This window comes from Dipodomys merriami, unplaced genomic scaffold (assembly GCF_024711535.1).
Source record: "Dipodomys merriami isolate MVZ:Mamm:240054 unplaced genomic scaffold, mDipMer1.0.p SCAF_2, whole genome shotgun sequence".
In the NCBI taxonomy this organism is placed as follows: Eukaryota; Metazoa; Chordata; class Mammalia; order Rodentia; family Heteromyidae; genus Dipodomys; species Dipodomys merriami.
Genome location: NW_027203381.1, coordinates 455881 through 480000, shown reverse-complemented (window position 1 = coordinate 480000; position 24120 = coordinate 455881). Strand labels below are relative to the sequence as shown.

The following is a 24120-nucleotide window of genomic DNA, read 5'->3' as shown; positions in this document are numbered from 1 at the left end:
AACATAAACAGGGAGTAACGAATGAAATATTCAAATCAGTATTCGAAATACTAACAGTGTATGTTGGCATTTGCCATTGAGGTGTAAGTCCCTGAAATAATGATTTTATTTTATTAGGAGTCAGACCTTTTGCCTGTCCTCACTGTGACAAAAAGTTCCGAACCTCAGGACACAGGAAAACTCATGTCGCCTCCCACTTCAAACACACGGAGTTGAGGAAAATGAGGCACCAGCGCAAACCTACGAAGGTTCGCATTGGCAAGACAAATGTTCCCGTCCCCGACATTCCTCTGCAAGAACCAATTCTCATAACTGACTTGGGTAAGACAGAGTGTGGCATTGTCACCACTTACTGGGTCCGCTGTCCTTCCATCCCTAATAGGGAAGTTGTGGATGCGTTTTGGTGTGGGCAGATAAATATTTCCAGCATACTATTAGTGAAGATTTCCTTACCACTTGTTTTATTTTTGGACTTCTGTGTTCCTCACTAAGGATTAAAAGCCTTAGGTACCACTACCTAGATTGTATTTCTGGTTAAAGGGGAAGTATGTGAGGGGAAGTCTTCACTAAAGACATGCTTCTGAGCTAGCATTGTAAGAAACCTCTTTTTAGTCCATTTGCATTGCTTTAACAAGGAGAGCTTCTGCTAGTAGCTCACGAATAGTAGCAGGTTATTTCTCTCAGATCTAGAGGCTAGTAAGTCCAAGGTGATTCAGTGACTGGGAGGCCCAGCTCCCATAGATGACACCGGGTAGTCCTCTGGGGCTCTGTAATAGGCTCTAATACTGCTTATGAGGGCTCCACTCAAGACCCAGTCATTTCCCCTAACCCTTGAGAGAAGGGGGACTGAGGGAGAGCCACGCCCAAGGGGGTGAGTCTGATCAAAGTATGTTGTGTGTATGTATGCACATATCAAAGTGGAACCCCCTGTACAACTAATTCATGCTAATATAAATGTGTGTGCATGTGCATGTGTATGTGTGTGTAAACATGTTAATTAAGTGGCTCATCTATGTCCACTAGTTAGTGAGCAAGTAAAAGGTAACAGTGATTAGGAGCCTGTTGATTGCTATGACATTGGGATTTGATTTCAACAGAAGACTTTTGTGGGAACACAGGTGTGTAGACAAGCATTATTTAAATTCTGTGTGTAAATTTACATTTTTATATGTTGTCTATATTATATGATTTTCCTAGACAAGGTAATCTAGCCTAAGCAGAATTAATCTCAAAAAACAAAGATGTAGTTTAAATTGATATAAGGTAATGAGTGGTTAGAACCTTTATAGATATCTAAGACCATTACATCAAAAAATGTAAACCAAAACATTTATAAGAAAAGAAATGTAAATTCTTGAGTGAGGGATCCTCAGTTAGAAGTATTCCCTACCAGAAGCACAGTAGAATTGATGCATAGGAGCACATACCAATTGGCTTTGAAATAGCTATGGGTTCTTTTTTTTTTTTTTTTGGTCAGTCATGGGGCTTGAACTCTGGGCTTGGGCGCTGTCCCTCAGCTCTTCAGCTCAAGGTGCGCGCTCTACCACTTGAGCCACAGTGCCACTTCTTGTTTTCTAGTGGTTTATTGGAGATAAGAGTCTCACGAACTTTCCTTGCCTGGGCTGGCTTTGAACCTTGATCCTCAGATCTCAGCCTCCTGAGTAGCTAGGATTACAGGGGTGAGCCACCGGCACCCGGTGTAATAGAGTCTTTTACCTCAAATACTCTTTCAGATATGCACAAATGGTTTCAATCTAAATCATAGACAAAATTCAGTAAGTTCTGAAAAAGTGATATTGTTTAGGATATAATCTGTAATTACAGTTGAGTAAAAACAATTAAAAATACCCATGCAGAACTTGTATGTTACAATTGGGAGGAAGAGTCAAACAAGTTGGGTTGGGTCTATGCTGACCTCAGAAACATTAGGTCTTTTGAGTGTTCTTATTAAAAAATAAGTATGGAACAAATATTTAACTGAAAAGCTGGGCAAATGGAAAAAGCAGGAAGGAATTGGTAAATATAAAATGATTTAAGATAAATTGATAATTTTATAAAACTTAAATAATAAAACAGATGACTTGTCATTAATGAACCAAAGAGAATATGGAACATATACAAGGAATGAGAAGTGTTAGAGATGAGCATTGTTTAAAGCATTCTACAACTGCACTTGAAAATGTAAATGAGGGGCTGGGAAGGTGGCTCAGTGGTAGAGCGCTTGCCTTGTATGCATGAGGCCCTGGGTTCGATTCCTCAGCACCACATAAGCAAAAAGAAAAAAGCCGGAAGTGGTGCTATGGCTCAAGTGGTAGAGCACTAGCCTTGAGCTGAAGAGCTGAGAGACAGTGCCCAGGCCCAGAGTTCAGGCCCCACGACCGTACCACCCAAAAAAATTAAAAAAAAAAAAAAGAAAATGTAGATGAAATGGTTATTTTCTGGGTGATAAATGATCAGAATCATCCTTAGAAAAACGCACAACCAATTACTGAGATAGTAAGATCACCTTCCGCACACCAGGCTGTAGTGACTATGAGTGCATTTTGTCCGGCTTCCTGGGGTATTTAATTGTCATGGCAATTGATGTTTCAGAGCATGGAAGGATCCATTTCCCTCTGGAATTTGGAACACTTTGATTTATTTTTCCATTTTTCAGAACTTAAAACACTTTTGTCTATTTTCAGAGAGAGGGGAAGAGAGAGAGAGGAGAGAGAGAGAGTGTGTGTGTGTGAGTGTATGTATATACACCCCTGGCTAGGCTTGAACTCAGGCGCTTGCATTTGGCTTTTTCCTTCAGGCTGTCACTCTACCACTTGAGCCATTCCTATACTTCTGGCTTTTTGGTGGTTACTTGGCGACAGGAGTTTCTTGGATTTATCTGCCAGGCTAGCTTTAAGCTGCAATCCTCAGATCTCAGCTTCCCCAATATCTAGGATTATAGGCTTAAGCACCCAAGAAATATAGGTCCCATGGTTTCCCTTATTTGCAATGACTAGTATACGTCTAAGATGATCTTATCAGACAGACAGAAAAGGTCGAAAGCTATGTACATATGACCATATAAGATGGTGCTAAGTGAAATGAACCCCAAGATAGGGAACCAAGAGGTTTTTTTTCTTTGTCACTCTTTTTAATGCACTATGGGATTTTTTTGTTTCTTTTGTATGTTCTTCCCCCATATATAACCCCTGTTGTCACTGTATTTGGCTCAGGTTGTTTTTGTTTTTTGTTTTTTTGGTTGGTCATGGGGCTTGTACTCTGGGCTTGGATGCTATCCCTGCACTCTTCAGCTCAAGGTGAGCACTCTACTGCTTGAGCCACAGTGTCACTTCTGGTTTTCTAGTGGTTTATTGGAGATAAGAGTCTCACGGACTTTCCTGTCCGGGCTGGCTTTGAACTGTGATCCTCAGATCTCAGCCTCCTGAGTAGCTAGGATGACAGGTGTGAGCCACCAGCGCCCAGCTTGGCTCAGGTTGTTTTAAATCAAATTAAATACCTATCTGTTCCTTTTTTTTTTTTTTTTTTTTTTTTTGTGGTCGGTCTTGGGGCTTGAACCCAGGGCCTATGTGATGTCCCTGACCTCTTCAGCTCAAGGCGAGCGCTCTACCCCTTGAGCTACAGCATTAATTGGAGATAAAAGTCTCATGGACTTTTCCTGTCCAGGCTGGCTCTGAACTGCAATCATCAGATCTCAGCCTCCTGAGTAGCTAGGATTACAAGCGTGAGCCACTGGCGCCCTGCTCCTATATGTTTTTTAACTTCAAGTTTATAAATCTTTGAATTACATTAGAATCTTTATTTTACAGTTTTTTTTTTTTTTTTTTTGGTAGTTACTTTGTCCATTGGCTTTAAAGGTGCCTGAATCTTGGATCAAGTACCTGAATTTCCCTTTGGTGTTGGCTGTGGGATACATGATGGAAATTATTTGTAGACATGGCATCACACTGTAAAACAAATGATTGTAACTGTTTTGTGCTGACTCCATTATTACTTATGTGTGTTCATGTTGTTAGAGACTTAGCTCTTTTTGTCTTTGAATACTGAGCTTGAGACTCATCGTCACTGAGCTCTTTGGGGTCAAAGAAAGATCTGGCTACGATGCTGATTTTGATAAAAACACACAGGATTTTAGCATAAAATACTTTAAGCTATTTAACCTTATTGGGAGGTGGGCTGGTCCATTTCAGTCTAGTTACTTACAGCACAGGATGTTTTACACAAAGACTGTTGTTTTAGAAAGTTTTGGAATGCATTAACAATACTGTAGCAACTAATTCTCTTCATTGTTAAGGAAAATGGTTGTATGGTATTGAAACAAGTGGTCATGTGTTTTTAAAAGCTTTAGCTGTACAGAACTTAAAACAACCTTCCCTCAGTTATTGCACATTCTCTACTGCTGGTTTTTATAGACCTAAGTACAGGTTTGGTAGCATTTCAGACTTTGAGGTCATCCAACTGGGTTGCATCACCCATGGTGACCCTAAGAGGCGAATCTTCTGAATTCTAGGCCTGGCTTGGCCTCCATTGAGTGAAACTCACATTTCTTCTGTGTCTACAGCCATTAACCATCATCATACTCAGAACTGTAGACACTGCCCCTCCCGGCTGAACTTGGAGATTGCATATTGTTGGGCTCTGGAGGGAGTGCCTTGAAGGACATTCTCTTGATCACATGCAGACATTCTTGTTTTAAAGTCAGGAACTAATTTTTTTCTTCCCTTCCTCTTTCCCTCTCTTTCTCCTTCCCTCCCTCTCTTCCATCCTTCCCTTTCATTAGCACAGATTAGTTATACAAGGGGAATTTCATTGTGACATTTACATACAAGCAAGAACTAGGTTTTGAATAGAATGATGTTCAGACTGGGGAAGTACTGGAGTCCATATGATGATGTAAGTTGAGTATCTGTCACCCAAAATGCTTGGGACAAAATGTTTTGATATTAGGTATCTTGCATGTATATGTTTGTGTATATGTGCATATTTACACACATACTTGTTTGTATACATCTGATATATACACATATACACACATGCACATACATATACATATGTAGTACGTATATGTGTGTGTATCATATATAAAATGGTTTGTTTTTGTGGTGAGATCCAATCTAGACAAAATTCCTACATACCATATAAGCATAGGCTGAAGGTAATTTTTACAGAATTTTTAGTATGCCTATATTTTGACTATATCCTGTTATAGGTCAAATGTGTGAGAGTGGTTAAAATTTTTGAATTTGGGAATATTTCAGATAAGGGATTTTTAATCTATATTCTGTTCTACAATTATTTCTTTTTTTGGGGGGGGGAGGAGGATCTGGTCGTGGGGCCTGAACTCTGGGCCTGGGCGTTGTCCCTCAGCTCTTCAGCTCAAGGCTAGCGCTCTACCGCTTGAGCCACAGCGCCACTTCCAGCTTTTTTCTTTTTGCTTGTGTGGTGCTGAGGAATTGAACTCAGGGCCTCAGGCATACAAGGCAAGCGCTCTACCACTGAGCCACCTTCCCAGCCCCTACAATTATTTCTTATGAATCATGTGTGTGTGTATTATGAGTTATCTCACAAAGGTATGTTATATCAAATACACATCCTATATAAATATATACCAAATCACTTATATATGTGAATGTGAATATATATGACATGTCTATTTTCAACTACATCAGTTTCTATATCTGTTGACTATACATGTGTTCTACATCATTTTGCTGAGTACCAATGTGTGAAATATTTTTCTGTCATGTGAGATAGGCTTTAGTTATGTACAATTTTGTACCGGAGGCTTGATTGGTACTTAAGGATGTTTGCTGTTTTAGTGGTGTGATGTGCATGCAGTTACCTCGCTTGTTCACACTGTGTCTGACGTTGGGTGTCCAGATTATGATGTTAGATATAGTCTCCTTGTGCTGTCACATGTAGTGTTTGCATTTTGTTGTAAGACCAAGCTCCATAATAGAAAACTTTTCTTGGATCTTATAGAAGGAACTTGTGGATACTTCACAGACATTTCTAGTCTATTTTTGAATTACACTAATTAAATATCTATCCATACCTCTTGTCTTCTCTTCCCTCTCGCCATCTCCCCTTCCCTCCCCTCCCTTTCTTGCCAGTACCAGGGTTTGAACTCAGCCTCATGTGATAGCTTACGCTCTACCACCGAGCCTTACCTATGCCTTTCTTTAGTAGTTATTAGTAAAAATTAGAGGTTTCTTATTTAACAAACAATTATGTTTTTTTTAATTTAATTTAATTTTATTTGTGAACATACTGTACAGAGGAGTTACAATTACGTGGGCAGGATAATGCGTACATTTCTTACCAAGCATTGCAGCCTCCTCCTTTGTTTACCCTTCACATCCCTTCCCAGCCTCCCCCCCCCCCAATCTCAATCCTTCTCCTGCCCCCCCCTCCCCCCCCCCCCCGCACCGACGTTGTAAAGCTCGTTTTGGACATGACAACTTGTACTTCTCATTGTTGCAACAGGTCCACCTGTATCCTTAAACAACTGGTTTTTCCCCATCTCCTCCACAAGTTATACTGACATCAACAAATACGTTTATAAATATTATATTTATAAATAAGTTAAGTAGCATTGTTTTATTTATCCTTAATTTTTTCTTTAAAAAGTATGACCTCAGTCTGTTTTGATAGAAATAGTGTACTAAAATTTGCAAAGGTGAAAACAGAGTATTTGAGAAATTAGCTTGTTATTTTACTTAATGTCTTACAGTAGGGACCTGCCCTCTCCAATGAAGGGCTCAGAAGTACATCTGCAATGATAACTCTTTTTGTGCTGGTCTCTCTTTGTGAACTCATTGCTTGGGCAATGACCCATTATCCCTGAGCTCTTTTGCTCAAGGCTAGTGCTCTATCACTTGAGCCATGGCTCCACTTGTGGCTTTTTTTGGGGGGGTGCTTAATTAGAGATTTAGCTGAAGAGTCTCACAGACTTGCCTGTCTGGGTGGGCTTTCAGCCATCCTCCTCAGACTTCAGCCTCCTGAATAGCTATGATGGCAGACATGGGCCACTTGGACCCAGCCTTTGGACCTCTTTTAAAACATCCATGTGGGGGGAGAAGGATTGGGTGGGGGGGGCGGGGGGAGGATGGGAAGGGATGGGAAGGGGAAACAAAGGAGGAGGCTACAATGCTTGATAAGAAATGTACTCATTATCTTGCCCATGTAATTGTAACCCCTCTGTACAGTATTTCCACAATAAAAAAAATAAAAATAAAACATCCACGTACTTGAGCATCGACCCAAGGATTGTATGCCTGGGGGGAAATGCTAGGTGACAGCGGTCCATCCTCAGGTTGTTTGTGATTGAAGCTTATATCAGAATAGCATGCATGCGGTGAATTCTGTGTAGATATCCAGGGGGGCATGTGGTGAATTCTGTGTAGACATGCAGAGGGCATGCAGTGAATTCTGTGTAGACATGCAGAGGGGCATGCGGTGAATTCTGTGCAGACATGCAGAGGGGAGGGTTAGCGCAGTGGTGAGGCATGGATGAGTTGGAAGGCGTTTGGAGCACAGCCTGGTGATTACAGAGCAGCACGAGATGGAGTTTCACAAAGATCTGTACAGTTTTGCCTCATAGTTGCTCTTTTATCATCACTGAGGCCTTGTGGGATAAGCATTTGGACTGTGAAGTTTTCTATTTTTTAATTCAAGGCCTGTGCTAGGCAAGAATTCTACTACTTGAGCCACATGCTAACTCCTGGCTTTTGTTTTTTGCTTTTATTGTTTTTCAGTTAGGATCTCACTTTCTTGTCTAGGTCTGGCCTCAGGTTGTAAGCCTCCTTACCTTCACATATTTGGGATCACAGGCGCTTAAAACCATACACAGGCTATTTGTTGAAATGAGTCTCCCACACTTTTTGTCGGGGCTGACACTGAGCCATGATCTGATCCCCACTCAGTATCTGTCTTTCCGGGGAGCTGGGATTATAAGCATGGGCCACTGCTCTTGAGCCTGAAATATAAAGTTCGGTAAGCTTACTTAGAAATAACTAAAGACATCACTCTTTCTAGTTGCCATTTGGAGAATGTACACATCCAAAGGAAGTCTACTTGGAGAATAATCACATTAGGTTTTTCTTTACCTATCCGTTATTCTTTTTTTTTTTGGTCAGTCCTGGGGCTTGAACTCTGGGCCTGGGCGCTGTCCCTCAGCTCTTCAGCTCAAGGCAAGTGCTCTACCACTTGAGCCACGGTGCCACTTCGAGTTTTCTGAGTGGTTTATTGGAGATAAGAGTCTCACCAACTTTTTCTGCCTGGGCTGGCTTTGAATCAATGGTCAAATCTCAGCCTCCTGAGTAGCTAGGATTACAGGCATGAGCCACCAGCACCCAGCCCAAATTATTCTTTATAGAACCTAATACGGCTCCCTAAATGCAGTGGATGTCCAATAGTGCTTACCATAAAGCTATAAATAAATGCCCTTAGTTTGAGTTTGCATAATTTGCAGATGTGGAAAACAGGGATCAGTTACTCAGTTACATTGTGTTTTTCTGCCAGATAGTGTTACTTGGATTTACAACTGTACAATGGCAACTTATATCCTGATAGAGTGGGGGAAAAGAGACATGGGGCTAAGCAGTGAGTAGTAACAGGTGCTAAAAATAGAAATAAGTATAGTAACAGGAGGGAGGGTCTCCAGGAAATGGCAAGAGTATAAAGCTGGGGATCATGTGGTGCAGTTGCATTTTTGAGTGGTAGCAGGTGACTGAATGGGTGGATGGATGGATGAGCGAATGGATGGGTGTAGTAGGCTGGATGGATGGATGCGTAGCTGGACGGATGGATGGATGTGGTTGAATGGATGGAGGGATGAATGGCGAGGGAGGGATGGGTGAACAGAATAGAATGATGGATGAACAGATGAATTTGGTTGAGTGGATGGATGGATGATGGATGGAGGAGTAGACAGATGAGTGGATGGACAGAGGGATGTGGTTGGTTGGGTGGATGGATGGATGAATAAGCTGACTGCATTTGTGGTAGTAGACATAGAAATGAAGCAACTAGTATAAGAGACACTAGAGAGGTGTGAATTATCAGATTGGCGTTGATTTTCCTAACAAGAGGAAGAGTCTCAAGATTCTGAAACATCTAGCCCATGGATCAGAAAGAGCTGTGCAGGGTAGTAGATTTTAGGAGAAAGAAGTGAAACCTAACACGGGCTTGTGGGGGTCAGGACCGACACACTGGATTCTGTGCATATGTAGTGGCAGCGTCGTATCACAGTTGGTGATCATGGCAGTCATTTATATAGTTAAAAGCATGCAAACTGTGAGATACGAAATATAGCCATGACAATACACACAGCTTCATGGTGGAACCAAGTATATTAATTTATGAATGTGTCTCTGTAGGTCTGCAGTAGTTCCCAAGGTGATTACAATAGCATCTGGTTACAACCTTAGAATCAACAACTTATTCGCATTTTAATCTTCAGGGAAAAGCAGATGCCTTTTAACATTTAAATTTATCTCTACTGTTGACAGTGAATTATGCCTGCTTTTCTTTTGGCTTGTAGGTCTTATCCAACCCATTCCAAGAAGCCAGTTTTTCCAAAGTTATTTTAATAATAATTTTGTCAATGAAGCAGATAGACCGTACAAGTGTTTTTACTGTCATCGGGCATATAAAAAGTCTTGCCACCTTAAACAACACATCAGGTAAGGTAACATAAGTTATAGAAATGGAAGTTTTATATAATTATAGAGACTTAGTGGTCTAATGACTTGTAGGTCACTAGGGAGGGGATGGTTTTGGTGTTTTGTTTTTGTGTTGGCACTTGGGCTTGAACTCAGGATCTTTCTTTTTCTCTTGCTTGTTTTTTTCACTCAACCACTTGAGCCATGCCTCTAGCCCTAGCTGATATTTTTATTGTCAACTAAAACATTTTACTCAGATATTGATCAAGCCCTAGTGACTTGTGCCTATAATCCCAGCTACTCAGGAGGCTGAGATCTGGAGGATATGGGTTCAAAGTCAACCTGAGCAGAAAAGCTCTTGAGACTCCATCTCCAGTTAACCAGCAACAAACCTGGGCAGAGGGTATGTCTTAAGTAGTAGAAGGTCAGCGATAAAAAAGTGATCCAAGTGATCAAGAGGCCCTGCTTCTAGCCTCAGTACTGGCGAAACAAAGGAAGAAAAGAAATTTTGACTTAATTTTATTCATAGTTCCATTACATTTCGGTGTTTACAAGTTACAGGAAAGATCAAAGAGGAATCTGGTTATTTAATTCGATTTATGTTGTTATGTTGGAGGTTTGCAGAGTCTGGGTCTCTGCTGCCTAACTGCTTAGCTGGGAAAATGTGATGCTGGGGTACAAGGCATATAAGTGTGTATGCTCATAATGAAGTGTTATCAGAACAGAAGAAGAACACTCATCACATTGTCTTTCTTTTAGATCACATACAGGGGAAAAGCCTTTTAAGTGTGCTCAGTGTGGAAGAGGCTTTGTTTCTGCAGGTGTGCTCAAAGCGCATGTCCGGACGCACACAGGACTGAAATCTTTTAAGTGTCTGATCTGTAATGGAGCCTTTACCACTGGCGGTAGTTTACGGCGGCACATGGGCATACATAATGACCTCCGTCCCTACATGTGTCCTTACTGCCAGAAAACATTTAAGACCTCCCTAAACTGCAAGAAGCACATGAAAACCCATAGGTAGGTATAATTTTGCTAGTCACTTTATTTATTCATTGCTGATTGTTACTTTTTATTTATCCACAATTCCCAGATAGTGGGATACAAAATCCTATAATCCTAAGATCCTAGCTATTGAGAGGCTGAAAAACAACTAGGCGTGGAGGTATGGCTCAAGTGGTGGAGCGCCAGCGGGAAGTAAGAAGCTGAGTGGGAGCGCAAGGTCCTGAGTTTAAGCCCTAGTACTGGCCAAGAGAAAACATAAAAAAGAAGGAATAATCTGCATTATCATTTCTAACTTGGAGCATATATGGGCTGCAGAAACTGTCAGTGTCTGAGGATCTACTGAGACCAATAGATGAATGCATTAACTTATTCATTTATTTATCTCTTGAAACAGAGCTTCACTATGTAGCCCAGGGTGACTTTGAACTCCTGCCTGGGTCTCCCAAATGTTGGGGCCTTAGAAATGTACCTCTATTTCCACTTGGCTCTTGACCTTTGCCATGAGAGAGGCCTGAAACTTGGGAACTCATATACCCAGTGGCACATTGAATGATACTTTTCTCTGTTTTAAGCCAGGCCTTCTGTGGTCGTACTGGGAAAACTCTTAAGGCGTTGAAAGCTTTTGAGGCCACTGGCCAGTGGTATAATTGCTAGGTCACATGTACTAGGTGGAACTGGTTGGCTACTATTTGTCCTGGGTTACACTAAGGAACATAGGTAGGAGTAGTATGCATTCTATAGACTTGAAGTGAATGACTCTGAGGTGACCTTCGACAGGTAGATCAGGCTGTATGTATGTGAAGCCGCACATCCACGAGCAGAGAGGAGATCCTATGTCTTGTCACTTTCTCTGAGGATCTCTAGATGTGCAGGATGTTGCTCTCTGCTTGTGGAAGCAGGGCTGTGGCTCAAGTGGTAGAGTGCTAGCCTCGAGCAAAAGAGCTCAGGGACAGCACCCAGGCCCAGAATTCAAGTCCCACGACTGAAGAAAAAAGAAAAAAAAAAAGATACTATCAAAATAGATTTGCAACTATGAAAAAAGAACAAGGAAACCTACTGAGGATGCTGTTGAGCTTGGGGGCAAGGGGCAGGGAATGCTTTGGAGGGGTGAACTTGACTAGAATCTAGAGTAACCATATGTGGAGATGTAACCTCAAAATCCTTCTGAAACTATAAATATAACTGTAACTACAAGCCAACAAAACACAGATATTCATTGTTACAGTGCTAAATTCCCAAACCTAGGCAAGCAAGCAGAAAAGACATTTTTACAATTGCCACGTGAGTTAGAGTCTCCCAGGGAGAGTGGTGAAGTCTGTTTCTGAACAGTGCCACTCTGCAGAGGTGCGAAGAGTGTGTCTTCTGATGCTTTGCTTCGTGCACACTTTCTTCTTAGTCTGGTCCGCAGTAAAAGTTGATGATAATTGATGTCAGGATCTGAGGAGAAAAGACTTTGTTGGAGCTGAAAATGAGATTCTGTAGAGGTGGATGGCTAAGATTAAAGACACACAGGATGGGCCCGGCGGGAGCATGTGTTTGCGACAGAGGAGCAGGAATGCAGGGGTTTCTGCATTCTCCATGCTGGTGATCAAATGAGCTCTTAGATGACTGGCCATTTGTTAGTCCTGTGTGTGTGTTGTTGTTGCTGCTGCCTGACAGAAAGAGCTTAAAATAGCAAAGATTTGTTTTGGTTCCCAGTTTCAGAGGTATCAGGTCTTAGTGGACTGGCTACGTATTTTTAAGCTGTAGTGAAGCAGTCTTAGTGATGAGGAGGATGTGGCCAGGCCTCTGTGGCTCATGGTAGCCAGGAAACAGGAAGAGGGAAGGAGGTGGGGAAAGAATATATCCTTTGAAGACACATTCCCAGTGACCCACTTCTTCCAACTATCCCCCCCTACCTTCTACCATCTTCCAATAATGCCACCAGACTAGGAATCCATAAGAGGATGAATCCACCTACCCCTTCCTGGAGGTCAGACCCTCAAGCTCTTCTCTCCCTGGGGAGCCAAGCCTTTGGATGATGTCCTACCAAACCCTTCCCCTGCTAACATGGGCATACTGTGGACCGTGAATCAGCAGGTTATAAGATTGCTTCCTCTGTCCATGCACCGCCTTTGCTTGAAACATTTTAATAAGGCATTGCCTCAGTTCTTTCCCTGAAAGCTTGTAGCCAGCACAGAATTGAGGTTTTTTACTTTTTGGAGTTTTATTTTTTTATTTTTTGGAGTTTTATTTTTAAACAGGTAAAATCTTTTGTAATTTCTTTTAAGTAGAAATTCTGTTCCTTTGTATCTTGTGACCCTTAAGGTTTGCTTTTGAATTTTTTTTTTCTTTTGGGTCTGGTCATGGGGCCTGAACTCTGGGCCTGGGCGCTGTCCCTCAGCTCTTCAACTCAAGGCTAGCGCTCTACCACTGGAGTCACAGCGCCACTTCCGGCTTTTTTCTTTTTGCTTATGTGGTGCTGAGGAATTGAACCCAGGGCCTCAGGCATGCAAGGCAAGCACTCTACCACTGAGCCACCTTCCCAGCCCTGCTTTTGAATTTTTTTTTAATTATTGAATTTTTTTGTATTAATATAAAGGTGATATACAGAGGAGTTACAGTTATCTAAATCAGGTAAAGAATACATTTCTGTTTGTGTTTTTTTTTGGGTCCGGTCGTGGGGCTTGAACTCTGGGTCTGGGTGCTGTCCCTCAGCTCTTCAGCTCAAGGCTAGCGCTCTACCACTTGAGCCACAGCACCACTTCCAGCTTTTTTTCTTTTTGCTTATGTGGTGCTGAGGAATCGAGCCCAGGGCCTCAGGCATGCAAGGCAAGCGCTCTACCACTGAGCCACCTTCCCAGCCCCATGAATACATTTCTTTTTAGACAATGTAACCTATTCCCTCCCTTGTGCTTGTGATTTTTTTTTAATGTTTTCATTTTAGCTCTTCTTTAAGAATTTTGTTTAATGAACTACCCCTTACACAGACATGTCCAGGCAGGCGCTGTGGACAGCATCTAACTTTGAGAATTGTCACTGCTTTTTCTGAAGATACGAACTCGCTCAGCAGCTGCAGCAGCAGCAGCAGGCTGCCTCAGGGGATGACAGCACTGTGGACCAGCAGGGTCTCCAGGTGTCTGCACCCATGCCAGTGGAGATGGAGAGAACCGAGCTGCAGCCGGCAGCCGAGCCAGTCACAGCAGACCCCGAGGCCATGCTGGACCTGGGCCCTCAACACGTGGTGGGCACAGAAGATGGAGGCCTCCCGCAGCCGCTGGCAGACCAGCCTTTGGAGGCTGATGAAGGTAGACTTAGAAGTGTTGAGCTTTTGAGTGATGCTGTAGTCAGTCCACACCCCTCACACTTACCACATTCATGTTGGGATCTCCCAGCTTTGTGTGTGTGTGTGTGTGTGTGTGTGTGTGTGTGTGTGTGTGTGTGTGTGTGTGTGTGTGTGTGTGTGTGTGTGTGTGTGTGTGTGTGTGTGTGTGTGTGTGTGTGTGTGTGTGTGTGTGTACGTCATAGAACAATATGCATGACATTGGATAGCTGTCATCCGTATCAGCTCCATCTCTCTGATTCTCACCTCAGATGGGTTTGCAGCCCCCCAGGACCCTCTCCCAGGACACATGGACCAGTTTGAAGAGCAGACTCCTCCACAACAGCCCTTTGAGTCAGCAGGGCTACCACAAGGTCAGCGAAAGTTCACTGACACTTGCAGACAGGCTGCCCTGTGCTGGGTTTGCTTTGGTAACTATTGGAGGTGTTTTTCTGAAACACTTCTAAAATTTATGGTTTCTTTTGTTTTTTTGGGGGGGGGGTTCCGGTCGTGGGCCTGAACTCTGGGCCTGGCCGCTGTCCCTCAGCTCTTCAGCTCAAGGCTAGCGCTCTACCACTTGAGCCACAGCACCACATCTGGCTTTTTTTTTCTGCTTATGTGGTGCTGAGGAATCGAACCCAGGGCCTCAGGCATGCAAGGCAAGCGCTCTACCACTGAGCCACCTTCCCAGCCCCTAAAATTTATGGTTTCACACCCAATAATTTTGTCATGAATTGTGTAAATTTTTATTGCACATACTACTGTGTGGTCCGCTCAGATCTCCTGGTTGTGACTTAGTCACTTAGAGTGCTACACAGACCTCTCCTAGTTCTCACTCAGTAGAAATGTCTCTAGATACCTTTTGTTTAACATATTGTGGAGCTCCTTTTGTGATCTGCTTCAGGCTTCCCAGTGACTGACACATACAATCAACAGACTCCGTTTCCACCTGTGCAACAACTGCAGGATTCCAGCACACTCGAGTCCCAGGCCCTGTCTACAACTTTCCACCAGCAGAACTTACTGCAGGTTTCCAGCTCGGACACCATCAATGTGGTGTGTGTTTGCAGAAGGGTGCATGGCTCTCGCTGCTCAGCAGGGGCCCTCTGTCCTCTGCTGTAACCTTTTCCTTTGCTTGCTGAGAGGGCCTGTCTGTTCTCATACTGTTCAGTTAGCACATGCAGAGACCTTGCTTTACAGCACACAGGGCTTCCTTCATCCCCTCCTCTCCCCTCTCCTTCTCTCCTCTCCTCTCCTCTCTCCTCCCCTCCCCTCCTCTCCTCTCCTCTCCTCTCCTTTCCTCTCCTCTCCTTTCCTCTCTCCTCCCCTCCCCCTTCCCCTCCTCTCCCCTCCTCTCCTGCCCCATTCTCTCCTCTCCTCTCCTCTCCTCTCCCTTCCCCTCCTCTCCTCTCCCCTCCTCTCCTCTCCTCTCCTCTCCTCTCCTCTCCTCTCCTCTCCTCTCCTCTCCTCTCCTCTCCTCTCCTCTCCTCTCCTCTCCTCTCCTCTCCTCTCCTCTCCTCTCTTCTCCTCTCCCCTCCCCTCCTCTCCTCTCTTCTCTCCTCCCCTCTCCTCTTCTCTCCTCCCCTCTCCTCTCTCCTCCTTTCCTCCCCTCCTCTCTTCTCTCCTCCCCTCCTCTCCCCTCCTCTCTCCTCCTCTTCTCCTCTGCCCTCCCCTCCCTTCCCCCTCCTACTCTCCCCTCTTCTCCTGTCCCCTCCTCCTCCCCTCCTTTCCTCTCCCCTCCTCTCCTTCTTTTCTCTTCTCATCTCTTCTTTTTGGAGCAGCTTGTTGTAGTTTTTACTCAGGCCTGTAGTGGGACTGAACCCTGGGGCGTGGGGGAGCCCAGCAGACCCTGCATTAACCTAGAAGTGGAGACGGGTATTACTGAGTGGGTACTCAGCTTAGACTCTGCAAAACTTTCAAAACCTGCCTAACCATAAGCCCAGGGAGGAGATTGCTTGCCAGCCACTCCAAAGGCACACAAGTGGAGGTGGGCTTCAGCAAGAACAGTCCTAGAGAGGAAAATGTGATGCCAGGGACAGGGCTAGTGAGAGATGGGGATTGGGATTAGAGCCCAGGTTGGATTCCAGAGCAGGAGCGTTTGAGTGGCTAGGCTGGCCTGCTCTCTGCAGCACAGTCTGACCTGTGGCCACCAGCCCAGGCTGGAGCCATCCCCAACCCCAGGCCCCCTACTAGTGAATGGGCAGAGCCTGGCTCCAGCCCTGAGTCCACCCTACACCAGTGAGCACGAGGAGGTGATTTGGGACCCCATGTCCCCTGGGACAACCTTGACTCAGACTACAGACCCTGCTCTTTTCTTAGAACATCTTAAGGCTGCTTAGGTGTCCTCAGGATGATGTGGCCTTTCCTTTTTGGCCAGAAGCCAGGAAGTTGGAAGAGTGTTGTATGAGAGAAGGAAAATAAAATTAATGTTGATACATTATAAACACTTATTTCATTTTTTTTTTTTTTGGGTCCGGTCATGGGGCCTGAACTCTGGGCCTGGGTGCTGTCCCTCAGCTCTTCAGCTCAAGGCTAGTGCTCTACCACTTGAGCCACAGCGCCACTTCCGGCTTTTTTCTTTTTGCTTATGTGGTGCTGAGGAATCGAACCCAGGGCCTCAGGCATGCAAGGCAAGCGCTCTACCACTGAGCCTCCTTCCCAGCCCTTTTTTTTTCTTTATTTTATTATTTTTTTATTTTTTTGCCAGTCGTGGACCTGAACTCTCAGCCTAGGCGCTGTCTCTCAGCTCAAGGCAAGCGCTCTACTGCTTGAGCCACAGCGCCACTTCCGGCTTTTTTCTTTTTGCTTATGTGGTGCTGAGGAATTGAACCCAGGGCCTCAGGCATGCAAGGCAAGCGCTCTACCACTGAGCCACCTTCCCAGCCCACTTATTTCATTATTTAAAACAACTCAGTACACCGAAGTATTTGATTTTTCTTTCCTTTTCTTGGAAATGAAAATGATAGACCGATTAACAGTTAATCTCTTTAAAACCTGTTGGTAGCTTTGTCAGTGGCAGGCGTGAATGTGTCAGCAGTTTCTCTAGCTGGAAGCCACACACTTGACAGTGGTGCTGAGTGTGTGGAGCGTGTGTTGCCTAGTAACCTACCTTTCTCAACCAGTGGGGTGACCTGTAGAATGTTTGTGGCAGTAAAGTGAACAGATTAGGAGTGGGATGTTTCTTAGCAGATGTACGGTAGGCAGATCTCTACTCTTTGCAGCCTGCCTTGGCTCTGCACAGACAGTGAGCATTGTGAGCAGGATGTATTCCTCGGGGTCAGAAGACATTGTCCGGGCTGTCTTCAGCACTGCTGAGTGCTGTCGTCTGTGAGCTCAGTGGTGAGGGGAGTCAGGCTGACTGCTCTGTTTGTGGCGCTCCTCCCTTCAGAACAGGATTTTTATCAGCTTGGAGCCTGAGTGCACTTTTGCTGTGCTGGAATGCCTGAGATGAGCAAGTTAAAGCGAGAGGACAGCTTCGCCTCGCTGCCTCCTTTCCAGAGTTTCGGTCCATTTCCTGTGGGCTCTGTTGCTTCTGGTCCATGGCGAGGCAGACATTATGGTGAGGAGTATGTGGTGGAACAAGATGCCCTGCCAGGGCTACCCCTCTGGTGACCTGGCTTTCTCCACGCCACCTGCAGCCAGGACACAGGTTGGTGTCCTCACCTTTGGCACCTGGGCCTCTAGGCGCCCATTTAAGTCCCAAATTAACAACTAGTGTGAGGCAAGTGGATGAAACAGTTACAGTTTTTTAAGCCTTGAAAAAAGAGTTTGTATTAGATTAGTAGAAAATGAATTTACTTCTCAGAGATCTGTGTTAAAAGTTCATCATGTTCTGGCACAAATGATTGCAATAGACTACTTACAGTTTCTCTTATTCCCATCCATGAGCATTTTTATCCTTAGCTCTTAGTTGTGTCATTTTGTGTTTGTTTATAAGGTATTCATATGCTTTTCCTTTCTATGTCTGTTTTAGACAACTCCTTTGCTTCCGGAGTCATCCCAAGAAGAGCTGGACTTACAGCCCCAGCGTCCCCAGTTCCTAGAGGACAGTGAGGACCAGAGCAGGCGCACTTACAGGTAGCTGCCGGCCAGACCTGGCTCTTCTGCTGAGTGCTGAGTGCACACAGGGCTGTGCAACTCCATTTTCTCAGGCTCTCTAAGAGAGTTCATTATCACCTCTGCTTAATGAAGGTTCCAGTATGTGCCTTTTAGGGTTAGAGAAAGCTTGTAAGTACATAATTAGAAGTCATCAGATACTTTATCTGCTGAGGAGTTATTATAGCACTTACTAATTTGGAAATAATAAAATACATTTAAAACTACAGGTAACCTGAGCAGAACTTGATTTAGCAAATCAAGTTTTTCTTGAATCAAATTTGGTTCAGCAAATACTCATTGCCACTGTTTTTCTGCTGCATATTTCCATTGTCTTAAGTGTGGGACAGTGTGATTTCTGTCTGTCCATTTGCTACATGAGATGGCTAAAGCTAGATTTCTGTCCTCTATTCTCATGTATTATGCTAGTGATTGCCCTCTGCGCAGAGCTGGCATGATTAGAACTCGTACGCTTTAGTGGTCACGTGCTGAACAGAGTGTGCACTATTGGAACTCTGTGTATTAGTGATCGCCCTCTGAGCAGAGTGAGTACTAATTGGAACTCTGTGTGTTAGTGATCATGCTCTGTGCAGAACGGGCACAATTGGAACTCTATGAGTTAGTGATCTCGCTCTGAGCAGTGTGGGCACTATGGGAACTCCGTTAGTGATCATGTTCTGTGCAGAGTGGGCATGATTGGAACTCGGTGTGGCAGTGTTCATGCTCTGTGCAGAGTGGGCGCTATCGGAACTCTGTGTGTTAGTGATCATGCTCTCTGCAGAGAGGGCACTATTGGAACTCCATGAGTTAGTGATCATGCTCTACACAGGGAGGTCAGTATTGGAACTGTGTGTGTGAGTGATTGTGCTCTGAGCAGAGTGGGCACGATGGGAACTCTTGTTTGTGATGATGTTCTGTGCAGAGTGAGCATGATTGGAACTCTGTGTGTTTGAATTTTAGGTGTGACTATTGCAATAAAGGCTTCAAGAAATCTAGCCACTTGAAGCAGCACGTGCGGTCACACACGGGGGAGAAGCCCTACAAGTGCAAGCTCTGTGGGCGTGGCTTTGTTTCATCTGGTGTCCTCAAGTCCCATGAGAAGACTCACACTGGTAATGGTCTCCTTATGCCTTTTTGTCTTTTATATGGAGCTCTATGGAGATACAGCCCCTGTACCACCCAATTCTCTAATAGTATGCAATTCAGTGGTTTTCATGATGTTTAGAGTTATGCAATCACCAGCACTATAATTTTAGGACTTTTTAAAAAATCGTACCCAAAAAGTATTCTATAACCATTAACAGTCACTCCCCACATTCCTTAAATGTCCCCAGGAAACCCATGGTCTACCACCGCCTAGTAAATTGGTCTGTTTTAGACATGGCCTGTGAATAGGCTCATACTGTATGTGGTCTTTGGTGGCTGTTGTCTTTCAGGCATACAGTATATTTTAAATTTGTCTGAATAGTGGCCTGTATCAGCACTGCATTCCTTTTTATTTCCCATGTCATTCCTTTGTGTGCATAAATGTTTTAGTTTATCAAACTTTTCCACAGCAGCTACACTGTTACCTGTTCACCAGCAAATGTATTAGGTTCTGTTTCTCCACATCTTTGCTCGTCACTGCCTATCTTATTCAGACATAACAAGATGGACTGTCTTCAGAGAGTGAATGACTCAATATAGATATTATTTGCATATCTTTAGTGCTAATGACTTTTTTTTTTTTTTTGTGCCTGTCCTGGGGCTTGAACTTGGGTGGGTGCTATCCCTGAGATTTTGCTCAGGGCTTAGTGCTCAGCTACTTGAGCCACAGCTCCACTTCCATTTTTTTTTTCTGATGGTTAATTTGAGATAAGAGTCACACAGAGACTTTCCTGCCCAGGCTGGCTTTGAACTACAATCCTCAGATGACAGCCCCTAAATAGCTAGGATTACAGGCATGGCTAATTATTTTGAACTTTCCATGTGCTTAGTGAAAAATGACTAGAGACTGGGAATGTGGCTTAGAGGTAGAGTGCTTGAGGCACTCTCACACGCATGAAGCCCTGAGGTCCATTCCTCAGTACCACGTACACAGAAAAAGCCAGAGGGGCTCTGTGGCTCGAGTGCTAGCCTGAAGCAAAAGAAGCTCAGGGACCAGGCCCAGGCCCTAAGTTCAAGCCTCAGGACTGGAAAAAAGAAAAAAGAAAGAAAAATGTCTACTAATCCTGTGGCCATCTTTATATTACATTATTTGTCTCCATGTTATGGAGTTGGTAAGGTTTTTTTTGTTTTAAATATACATTGGTTATTGGATGTTTGACAGATGGTTTCCATGACTTGTAATTAAATATATTGTCAGTGTAATGTAGTTAGCTGTTTAATTTAGTGTACGTATTTAACGTACTGAAAATATACATGCTGACATCAGGTATTTTTGAAAGGATGTGTATAGACAAACCGAGGGAGAAGTCTTAGGGCCTGGCCCTCCTGCAGGTGACTGGGGGGCTACGTAAGGCTGTTAGAAGGATGACTGGGAGATTGGTGCTGTGCTGGAGGCACAGTGGGAGTGTTTGTGACTGATGCGCTGTGGATAGAAGACAGGGCCAGGTGCTTGGTCTGAAATGAGGCTGGGGACAGGGCTTCCAGACTTTCTGGGGTCCAACTTGATCTATGTTACCTGATGAGGCAGTGATACAAGATGAGGTTTAGAAAAACACTCCTGGGGCCAAATCTACCAACTTTTGTTGGTAGCTGTGAATGACCAAAGACAGAGACAACTTAGTTTGTTGTGAGCAGCCTCTTCCTGGAGGCTGTTTGTTTCGGTAGAGAATGCGTATTCCCAGCGGCATGGCAAGTAGAGATAGCAGGATCACAGGCCAACCTAGGCAAAATGTCAATGACAGCCTATCTCAAGCCAGGCAGGATGGCATGTGGTTGAAATCCTAGTTTCTGAATCCTAACCACTTGGAAGGTGGAAGCTGGAGAACTGAGGGCTAAGGGATATTATGAGGCCCTGGGCAAATAGCAAAATCTTATCTGGAAAGTAACTATACACACAAAGGGCTGGGGATTGGGTCAAATGGTAGGATGTTTGGCTAGCACGCACATGGTCCTGAGTTCAAATCTCAGCACCGCCAAAGAAAACGAGAAAGAATATAGTAAGATGTACTCTGTCCTGTGTTCTTAAACCAACTCTTTCCGTAAAAATCACACAGCGCAGTGAGTGAGCTGTCCTTTGGGAGCTCTTGAACGAGTACTTGCTTTTGAGTGCTTGCAGTTTTTCTTGACACTCTGTCTTGGCCGTTGTACAGGAGTAAAGGCGTTCAGCTGCAGCATCTGCAGCGCCTCGTTTACCACCAATGGCAGCCTCACCAGGCACATGGCCACACACATGAGCATGAAGCCTTACAAGTGCCCGTTCTGTGAAGAGGGATTCCGCACTGCTGTTCACTGCAAGAAGCACATGAAGAGACACCAAACGGTCCCCTCTGCTGCGGCCACCACCACGGAGACAGAGGCAGGAGGTATTCAGACACCCCTGTAGAAATGGGCTGATGTCCACATCATATCTGGCTGTGTCATCTTTAAGCTTTAAAATGGATCTTACATGCATTGGAGAGACTGAACAGAAAGCTGTGCCTTTTCATGGCTGCACTGTCCCTGCCTTGCTCATGCGCACAGTTGGGGGTTGATGTCTGGCAATGGCAGCGTGCTGGTGTGCTGTTGGGGTCTTTTGAATCTCCTTGTGATTGAGCTTATTGGACAAAGGCTGCAGAAGCACAGATTATGCCTGGCTAGGCCTGGAGCCCAGCACATACCCTGGACTGGCCGTGAAGTATGGAGAGCCACATCTGTTCTTTCCTGGAATCGGAGCTAGCTCTTTGCTCCCCGACCATGTGTGCTTATTCTTGGCCATCTCTCCGGTAGTTGTATAGCCTGAGGGGCTGATTTCATGAATCCATCCAGTTTAAGCAAGTGAATCTGCCCAGCACCAGACCATGTGGGGTGGGAGTTGATTTTCTTGTGTAGGCCTTTTTGTACCTGTCAGATAATTACCTTTTCGCAGATTCCACAGGGGATATCACAGTGTGAGACTCTGCTCACGGTGTCTCTTCTCTAGAGACGCCAGCTCACGGTTGCCTTCCGGGCCGTCCTCACACCTCTGAGTGCATGGTCCCTGTCTCCCCTGGGCTGTCACGGCACGGTGGTGCCCGGGTTAGTCCAGCCAGTGTCGTGGGCGATGGTTGGAGGCAGCACAGTCAGTGTTCTGCAGAGGCCCCTGCTTGTCTCCTCGGTTGCTACAACCCCTCCCCCTGTCTGTGTCATCACCTGACCTTCAGGTCGCCGACCTCAGGTCCTCATGGGCTGCCCTGGAATGCGGGCGCTGCTGCCTGCTCCTCCCTTCTGGGGCAGCAGCTCCAGCGAGGACACTGGTAGGCAGTGGCTCAGCAGCCCTCTCAGCAGACAGCTCAGAATTGCCTGGAGGGTGCTCTGTATCTTTCAGCCTGGCAGGGTTTGGTAGTGCCTTGATTCCCAGTTAGTCAGTGCTGCGTGGGTGAGGAAAGCAGCTTCTCTCCAGAGCTCTGAGGTTTGGAGAGAGATAAGCAGCAGGAATCACATGTATGTGCAGTTACATGTTCGCGGGTTCACAAAGCTGTGATTCCAGAGGGCTCCTCAGGCTGCCACATACACATTGATAAATCACCTTCCTCATTGGCACTCTTGGCCACAGGAGAAAAGTTTCCTGCTTGGTCCCAGCCATACCCACACCCAGAGTCTGGCTGTAAGGAATGATTGATTTACTGTAAAGACTGAGCTCTAGGCCTTATGTTATTAGGTAAATGTTCTGTGCTCGTTCACTTCACCCACATGCCTAGTCCTTTGCTTCCAGTTTGTTCAGCTGGGGTCTCATGCTAATATTGCTCGGGCTGTCCTGGAATTTGGTTCTTCTGCCTCTGCCTCTTGAGCATCTGGGACCACAGGCATGTCCTACACGTCTGGCTTTGCGGTGGGACCTGCTTCCTGATGATTCTGTGACAGTCGGGATTTCCTCTGTCTGCTCTGTGCAGGCCTCCCATCATGGCCTGCCTCTCCTCTTGAGGCCTGTGCCAGGAGTTAACTCTATTTCTTCGTCAGTGTTGTCAGGGGCACTGTCTGATAGCTGCTCCTGTGACTTTGCAGGCTTTACAGGTGTAATATGGCACTGTAGTGGACTGTATTTTCTTCTTCTGGAACTTGCACCAAGTGGATATTGAATCTCTTGACTCTGTCTTGTGTGACAGACTGTCCCGTTCCCACCTTCCCTCCCATCTTTTCATGAGCTTCTAAGAAAAGATGATGCAGGTGAGAACTTCAGCTTTTATGGGGATTCTGACTTATTTTCCTGTGTGCTGTGTAGACACGTGTATGGAGGATGAAGAAGAGAACTCTGACAGAAGTGCATCAAGAAAGCCTCGCCCTGAGGTCATCACGTTCACAGAGGAGGAGACGGCCCAGCTGGCCAAGATTCGGCCCCAGGAGAGTGCCACAGTGTCAGAGAAGGTGCTGGTGCAGTCCGCTGCAGAAAAGGACCGCATTAGCGAGATGAAGGACAAGCAGGCAGAGCTGGAAGCAGAGCCCAAGCATGCCAACTGTTGCACATACTGCCCCAAAAGTTTCAAGAAGCCCAGCGACCTGGTGAGGTGAGGGGGCCACTGTCCTCCCCGGTGGGCCCAGACACCGAATGTGTCTGCCCCCCTTCAGCAGACACGTTACCTGTGAGCCTGTGGGAACTCTAGTAAGCTCATTCTTGGCAACAATGAGGAGGAGGAGGAGGAGGAGGAAGAGGCCTGTGTTCTCTGTTGATTGCTTACGTGTATTTATGGTGGTAGTGGTAAAGGAAGTGACAGCTGATTGACGTGTTGAGGAACACAGGTGCTACACATGAGGGCCCCTGCTCAGAGGACCACTGGTCCACGTGAGCATCAGGACACGGAGGTGAGCAGGGTGTTGGGAATCTGGGTGATAGAAGGAGGAGCTCAGCACTGTCCAGGCCACGGGAAGAGGCTGAGTTCAGCCATTCATTCCTGCACA

General features: G+C 45.1%; 1 protein-coding gene across 9 annotated transcripts in view; it reads left to right on the top strand.

Moving 5' to 3' along the window:
- Znf236 (zinc finger protein 236) overlaps positions 1-24120 on the top strand; it is an 86778-nt gene that overhangs the window by 35313 nt on the left and 27345 nt on the right. For all 9 annotated transcript variants that reach the window (XM_070028929.1, XM_070028934.1, XM_070028928.1 and 6 more), the window contains 10 exons: positions 118-321; positions 9542-9683; positions 10422-10682; positions 13701-13954; positions 14241-14342; positions 14873-15024; positions 17942-18045; positions 19024-19175; positions 21360-21572; positions 23447-23729. In XM_070028929.1, the coding sequence (XP_069885030.1) occupies positions 118-321; positions 9542-9683; positions 10422-10682; positions 13701-13954; positions 14241-14342; positions 14873-15024; positions 17942-18045; positions 19024-19175; positions 21360-21572; positions 23447-23729 (1867 nt within the window). The remainder of the gene's footprint in view (positions 1-117; positions 322-9541; positions 9684-10421; positions 10683-13700; positions 13955-14240; positions 14343-14872; positions 15025-17941; positions 18046-19023; positions 19176-21359; positions 21573-23446; positions 23730-24120) is intronic.